The following is a 7,918-nucleotide window of genomic DNA, read 5'->3' as shown; positions in this document are numbered from 1 at the left end:
ACTAAGTTCAATGTACTTTTTAAAGATTTAATATAAATAATATATTAAAAAAACACCCAAAAATGAAAATTAGCTTGTGTTTTAATCCATATTTCAAACGTAATAAACACTTTTCTCTCATTTCTGTTATCTGTCATACGCGGAAGCTGTTCCGGCGGATGACGTAAGACATCGGTGTTGCGTGATTATTGACTTCTTCTTCTTCTTAATGTTTAATGGCGGTTGGCATCCCGCATGAATATTGACAAACGTGGAGAAGAGAAGAGAACAAAACAAAACGCCGGTCATGAATTAGAATTACAGAGGATTTGCAAAGAAAAATGTCGGAGGATTGACTGTCATATCTCAGTGGCGCGCGTGCTGCGCATACGTATACGCGTACGACAGATAACGGAAGTGAGAGAAAAGTTTATTACGTTTGAAATATGTATATTTTTCTTACAAAAACCCATGGATTCACTACAGGAGGCCTTTATTCATCCCACCCGCTGACAGCAATGATAGAGCTTGGAATAGCCAGGACAATTTTTAATATAACTCCGACTGGATTCGTCAAAAAGAAGAAAGTCATATATACCTAGGATGCCTCGAGGGTGAGTAAAACAGTCTAATTTTAATTTTTGGGTGAACTAACCCTTTAATCTCATCCAAAGCTGAAATGCCTCAGGAAGGGACCTTTTTGAACGTTGAGGTCAAGAGACATCCTAATCCAATAAGAAATGGAAATAGATTTATTGTGAAGATGAGATTGGAATCTCTCATGTGATGATTCAGAGGTGCTGTTGTTGTAGATTTCACAGTGACTGCAGGAGGAGGAATCCTGTTGGAAATTAAACAGAGAGACTCTTTCATGGCATAATTTGTCATGCATTATGATCATTTAAAGACGGGAGAGATGGTCATGAGAGAAAGCAGTTTCCTCAAAACATCTCACATGATGTCCTTTAGTCATGCTCATGAATCATGTGATCTTGTTTAAGAGGAGGCTATTCACAAACCTACTACTGTCTTTTAGGTTCATTCCTACATTTCTGATGTTGTCGTGTTTGGTTTACATTGGTAACATAAGAAAAATTAGGAAAATTAAAATTACCTATCAAGAAAAAGTTCAAGTTTAACTCTTTACTTTATCTGAAACATTAGACTATTTACTTAATACCACATATGACCAGCAGACACAGAGAATGCAACAACTAAATATAAAATACAGCATAAAAAAGGACAAGACTTAAAATGAGGTTGTCCAATCTAATAAGTGAATCCTCCAGTACAAATATGAGATCTTGTCTTCTTAAGTAGAATGTAATTAAGAAGTTAACCAAACATCCTTGCAAGTTGTGTGGAAATCTGAATAGAAATATATTCAGCAAGATTTCACTCAATATAATGCTAATAATAATGGGTAACTGACACATACAATAACATGTCTGCAGAGTGACAAGATAAATTTGCAATTTTTTTTTCCTGACAGTGAAGAATAATTACAGAAAAAAACTCACCTGGAAACTACCCCTCTATTTTCCATGTTGTTAATTAATTTAATGTCCTAACGCTGTATTGTTAAACAAGTGACAAGATTTTAGGGGGGAAAAAACAAACTTAAAAGTTGTATCTGTTAACACTGTTGCACTGTGAACTAATATGAATAAACAATGAACAACAGTATTTTCTATTACTAACATTATTATTGATTAGCAAATGCTATATACAATATATTGCTCATTGTTAGTTCATGTTATTGTATTAACTAATATTAACAACAGATACTTTATTGTACATTGTTACCACAATTAACTGGAAATGGTGTAAACATGGTCTAAATATGTTTTTATTGTCTTAAAATAAGCTTTTTGCAACACATTCAAGATAAAAAGTCTTACATAACAGATGGACAACAAAGAAATCTATAAATATTATTAAAAAGAACTACAAAAAACTGAACAGAGTCAGAAGGAATTATAACACAGAATTAAATGATTAGTAAAATGTCTTAAGCCTTGAGTCATGTGGAAGATTAATCATACAAGTTGTGTAAATCTCAAGTAAATCTTGCTCTTCTACTAGACAGATGAAATAATCGCAGTATAAGTTTGCAAGCATGTGCAACATTGACAAACACTGACAAATACACTCTCCTTAAAGATACATAATGAATTATGAAACCATATCACATGACTGAACCCCCCCAAAACAAATAACAATCAAAAAAGTATAACATCTCAAAGCCAATAGTAGTAGTAGTAGTAGTAGTAGTAGTAATAATAATAAACACATAAGAAATATACTCTTCTATTTTGGGGTTCATGTATTTTCTGGCATAAAAGAGCTATTGAAATAAGGTTGTTGACTTGAACTATGCCGCAGGGCAACTCCATATATGTACACCAAAAACAAACCTAGCATTGTTCTTACAATCAGTTGCTTTATTACATTTGGAAATTCTTTAAATCAGGAGTTTTCAAACCAGTCCTGGAGCACCCCCATCACTGCACATTTTGTATGTCTGATTTAACACACCTAATACAACTCACCAGCTCATTAGTAGAGACTGAATTGGGTGTGTCCAATAAGGGAGACATAAAAAATGTGCAGTGCTGGAGGTGCTCCAGGAGTGGTTTGAAAACCCCTGCTTTAAATGTACAGGGTACTATAGAGAGCATGTGAAGTCACTTTCGATTTTGGTCGAATATTTACACCACAATTCCTGAAATATGAATGTATGGAGAGTTGGACAAAACCTGTGAGCGTTTTTAAGATAGTGTGACATGTGGCCAGTGCTGAGATGTTGAATCATTGTTAAATCATTCAGTTGAATTTGACTTTTTTAACCTTACCAGAGCATTTAGAACATTATCATAATGTTAAAGGGGTCATAGGATGCCCATTTTCCACAAGTTGATATGATTCTTTGGGGTCTTAATGAAAAGTCTGTAACATAGTTTGGTTAAAATTTCTCAGTGGTAGTGTAAAAAACATCTTTTTAACCCTGTCAAAAACAGCTCTTTTCAGATCAAGCCGTTTTTGTAGCATTTTCCTTTAAATGTTAATGAGCTCTGCTGACCCCGACCCTCTCTTCCGAGCTGCTCTCAGAGAGACTGTTTACTTTAGCCGCATTCATCCTGAAACTTGCTAATTAGCACATTATTAGGAAAGGCGATTTGCAAAGATTCATTACAAAACATTATACTCACTTCTTCTGTAGATGACGCTGGATCATGAATGATTCTCGCGAACAGACGCATTTATGTAGATCGGGGGCGCATTCCCTTCAGAAACAAATGTAATCCACTGTGAGTTCAGCGGCTCAGATGTCGGCAGTAAATGACGACTGCTATGTCCATTATTACATCCAACAACAGAACACCTCAACTGCTTAGGAGTCATTCTTGTCTACATCTGCTCCAGCAGTGAAACAATGGCGGACTGATGACAGCTCATTCAGGGTGGGTCTGAGGTAAGACACCAGTCCAGTCTGTGCTGAAACGCTACTGTCAATCAAACTATCGTGGGAGGGGCCTGTCTTTGTGACGTCACACAGACAGGCATCTGAGATCGGCTTGATTTGAGAAAGGGGAAAACATTTAACCAGATTAAAAAAAAAACACTGGGTGGATTTTTATCATTATAGGGTGGTTGTGTACACACACTGCCAACACACATTTCAGTTCAAACAACTTGTAAAAGTGCATGTAGCATCCTATGACCCCTTTAAGAATTGTGGATGTCAATGTTAAATCAAATTTGAAGTAGTTCCTAACACTACATAAAATATAATACAATACAATGCAAATTTCTTTATATAGCACATTTAAAAACAACTGGTGTTGACCAAAGTACATCTATGCCAGTCAGGAGTGAATATAAACTGGGACTTAAAGATACATAGCCTTCTTAATAGGCAAATAGCACTACATTTGCTTGTAATGAGTATACCTCCAGCTGACACAGAGTTAGGTTTAATGGCATTAGCTAAATGTTAAATGCAATTTGTTGGCCACCAATACCTGTATGCAGCTCAGTGCCTAAGTTGAAGTGTATTTGTTGGAGGCACGGCTATTGCTTTGTTCAGATCCTCGCTCTGTCACCTTCAGCTTCATGCAGGACTGCTTGTCATCCATGGCTAACATTTCAGGAGGAAGGCACCAGCAACACAGACATGACTGGAAGGGAACAGAGGAGGATAAGGAATATTTTCATGTACACTACAGCAGGAATTAAAACAGATATGCCCAATAGTTCACACTTGCAAGAAAAATAAGTTGAGTAATGCCTTAAAAATTAGGCAGTAGAATGCAAAAAATTTATTCTGTGTGAAGTGGTCCTAAGTATTAAACATTTTTATTATCATATGCAGGGACTTTCATTACAGTGCTAAGACATAAAATTAATTATTCTTGTTTTCACTGACAACATCATATAAATGGAAGCATCTATCTATACATTATTTAGTAAATTAAAAAAAATAATAATCGTTAATTTACTATATTTATTTTGTAAATTTTTACATCATAGCAGTCCATCATTATCTGTCAGTCTGTTCTTACTCTGAAGCAGCTCTTGAAGCGCTTGCTAACCATATACAAAGCGATTGGGTTTATGCATGAGTTCACTGATGCCATGTTGATCCCGATATAATCAAGAACCAGGAAGAAACTACATGTAAACAAACACACAAACAGTTTCATTATTATTAAGACTGTGATTTAACAAATCGAGATAGAGATTAGACTACATGCCGGAACTCTTGTCCTTCAAAAGTCGAATTTAACTGTTTAGAAGAACATTATAGTGTTTTAACGAGAAGATAGATGATGTGTTCTTACCTCAGAAGTTCGCAGCGGTTGGGGTCCCTTTCATCATAAATTGTAAGCTTAAGAATACGACTGAGGTGCAGAGGAAGCCAGCACAGTGCAAAGACTAGCACCAGACAGAACACGGTTTTAGCCACTTCACGCCTCTGTACGACACAATCAGGTCAGTTGCTGACATTTTTTTTTTTTTACAGTTTTAGTGCAATTAAGACATCATGACAAGTAAACCATCTCCAGAGTATTAATAAACTTGTGTAAGGAGTGTATGGTCTCTCTTGAAAGAATATTCAGTAAAAAGTAATGAAGGACAGAATGCTCTGACCTGTTTTAGGTGATCACTAAGTACAATTTGGACCCCATTCTTCTTTCGAAGCATTTCACAGGTCATGAGAGTGTAGAAGATAGCAGTACACATCAGTGGCATGCAGAAGTAGAAACTGAAAAGCCACCAATCTTTGGCCGACTTATAAAACTGGAATTTAACAAAGATCATTATTAACCTATAGTAAGGCAACTTAAATAATCCAGTTATTATGTATCCTGCCTAAAATTTTGTTGATCCAAATATTGTATGACATGCACAAACACAACAACATGGAGCCTCTTTACTGTACATATGCAAACTGACCTGCATGAACTTGTTTTTCTGCATAGGGTGGAGCAAGCAAATCCTAAGCTGCTCTCCTTTGTAGTCCATTGTGATCATGTCAAAGGCAATGGCCTCTGGCACTGCAAGTATAATGGACAGCACCCATATCAGAATGATTTCAATGGCTGTCCATTTAGGGACGCCGATGCCTTTGATGCGGTTCCATGATGCCACTGCTCGAAACCTTTGGGACAAAGTCAGTGCCAGATTCCAGATTAAATGGTGTTACTAGATATTGAGGTACTAAGAGCAAACAAATACAACAAAATACAGATACCTGTCTATGCTCAGTGCACACAAACTCAGCACTGTGATGCCAACTGATGTCTTTTGTATAAAGGGAACCATTTTGCAAAGTCCAACACCAAATGGCCAATCTTCAGCCAGAAGCTGAAAGACAGGTACTTTTGGGTCAACAAGAGCCAAAATTACACAGGAACAGAACAGAAAATTACAGGAAAAAAAACATTCAGTCAAATATTTCCTAAAGAGCTCTTATGACTACAGGATTTCACCAAACCTGTTTTAGGTGCAGTGTTCAAGAGGCTGAGGGACTGCCTAGTGTGTCAAAAAAGTTGTTTTGCAGTTTCATAGAGTCAGATCATGGATGCTCTGATGAGCTTAACCAAATAATTGTCCTGTCCTGTGTTCTCATGTACACGCATTCACTTGATATACTTCATGAAGAGTTCAGATAAAAGCTAGGCCACAACACTATAAGAGAAAATATGAGTGAACCTTAAAATTATTTCTTAAATGTTTGATATAAAACCTGATATAAGCTTTATATTCATTTACATTCTTATAGTTGGATCTCACTGCAACTTTCAGATTTAATATATTTGTCTTTTAAAAGGCAAATAATGCTAAGTCCATATTATGTCAGGCTTTGAACATCCATAAAGATAAAAGAACAGATTACAGTTCAATACGGTTCACACTGCATTACTAAATTCTAAACAATATTTAGTTGCCTTGACAAGATTTTTTAATTAGACTGTTGTCAGAAACAGCAGTTAGAGTTGGACATAATTATTTGGGTTAACTTAAAAAAAATTGAAAATTGAGAGTAATTTTTTTTTTTTTTTTACATTGCGTAAGATACCCTTTTGCTGGGTTAAAATCTTGGAAATATCTTGGCAGTGTCTCAGGACTCCCAGATTTAAATCAGAAGCATTTAAATTAAATAAGCTACAGTTGAAAATTGGAATGCTTATTAAATGCCAGTGAAGACCTGTTTGTCAGATTCCAAAACTACCTCGTTAAATTTGCAACAAAGGAAACAGAATAAAATATGGCATAAAATATCATGTTTACTTTTCATATATCTGTTTATTTTTAAGGTCATAAAAGAAGTATAAATGTGTAAATATAAAACGTACAAATGGTTATAAAAGCCATATATTTTTTAAATGAAAGATTAAATAAAAGCTGTCATGCAAACTGTGCTTACCTTATAGACGTTAATGGGAATGTCTATGACAATATGCAAAAGGTCCCCAAGCGCCAGACTTGCAATGAGGATATTAGGACCGTTCCGCATGCATTTATTTTTATAAATGATTCTGAGCAGCGTAGAGTTTCCGATTATCCCAACTACAAACACAATGCATGAAACCACGGTGTTAATATACTTGAAAGTGTCTCTTATTTCTGTGGGACCTGTGCACATAGGCGGCAAAACTCGTGGTCGTCGAGGCATGGACTCATTGACCACACTGCCTTTACCAAGTGCAGATTTCAGGGTTCGAGACACGAGTCCCGTGGAAAGTTGCCCCTTCCCTTGAGCACTTATCATGACGAAGTGTCCAGTCAGGAGAATGAGCAAAGAAACAACGCACCTTGATTCCATCATTTGTATGAAACGTTAAACACAATGCTAAAACTGTTTATCAATTTAATCATTACATTGATTGCCAAATGTCTTCAGGCTAGAATTTCAAAGTAATCCTTTGCAATTGTCTGTTCACGGTGATATTGGTTGCAGATTACAAATACCTCAAAGCGGATATTTTAACCTTTCGTTTAAGTTATTCGTATAGAATCGAGAGAAAGTTTTTTACGTCTTCTGACAAGTTCGTCCATACAAACTCCAGATGACTTAATTCCCGCACATTTCCTTCCAAACGCAAGTATTTCTTTCACATGACCACAACGGTACGTTTAACTGTGTTATCTTGTATCTGCGGCGTTTCCTCAGGAGATGACTCTTCTTCCCACTGGCCCTCCCCCGACTATGGAAGCCCGTTTACGCCACAGTTGAGAAATAAAGAAAGAAAGAAAGAAAGAATAATGAGAAACTTTCTAAAAGGTATGACTTAGCCTAATAGGCTACCTCATTATATTGAACATTTCTAATAATAATAATAATAATCATCAGAAAAAAATCCCTAAATAGTGAGAAACTATCTTATAATAATGATACTTAAAAAAAAAAATAATAATACTTAGTTTCTCG

General features: G+C 35.9%; 1 protein-coding gene across 2 annotated transcripts; it reads right to left on the bottom strand.

Annotated features, from left to right (window-relative positions):
• Positions 1–776: 776 nt before the first annotated feature.
• Positions 777–7,652, bottom strand: ednrba (endothelin receptor Ba). Of its 2 annotated transcripts, XM_016447342.1 has the most exons (8): positions 6,914–7,652; positions 5,738–5,850; positions 5,440–5,644; positions 5,134–5,283; positions 4,824–4,957; positions 4,545–4,653; positions 4,005–4,160; positions 777–820 (listed from the first exon to the last, which is right to left on the bottom strand). In XM_016447342.1, exons 1-7 carry the CDS (start codon positions 7,313–7,315, stop codon positions 4,023–4,025), a joined length of 1,251 nt encoding a protein of 416 aa, XP_016302828.1. In that variant the 5' UTR covers positions 7,316–7,652; the 3' UTR covers positions 777–820; positions 4,005–4,022. The 2 variants fall into 2 exon arrangements, with proteins under 2 accessions (XP_016302828.1, XP_016302826.1); XM_016447340.1 differs by lacking the exon at positions 777–820 and having other exon boundaries at positions 3,659–4,160.
• Between the last annotated feature and the right edge of the window lie 266 nt (positions 7,653–7,918).

This window comes from Sinocyclocheilus anshuiensis, unplaced genomic scaffold, assembly GCF_001515605.1.
Source record: "Sinocyclocheilus anshuiensis isolate Anshui unplaced genomic scaffold, SAMN03320099.WGS_v1.1 scaffold832, whole genome shotgun sequence".
NCBI classification, from domain to species: domain Eukaryota; kingdom Metazoa; phylum Chordata; class Actinopteri; order Cypriniformes; family Cyprinidae; genus Sinocyclocheilus; species Sinocyclocheilus anshuiensis.
The sequence above is the reverse complement of the archived record's forward strand: the minus strand, read 5'-3'. Positions and strand labels throughout refer to the sequence as shown.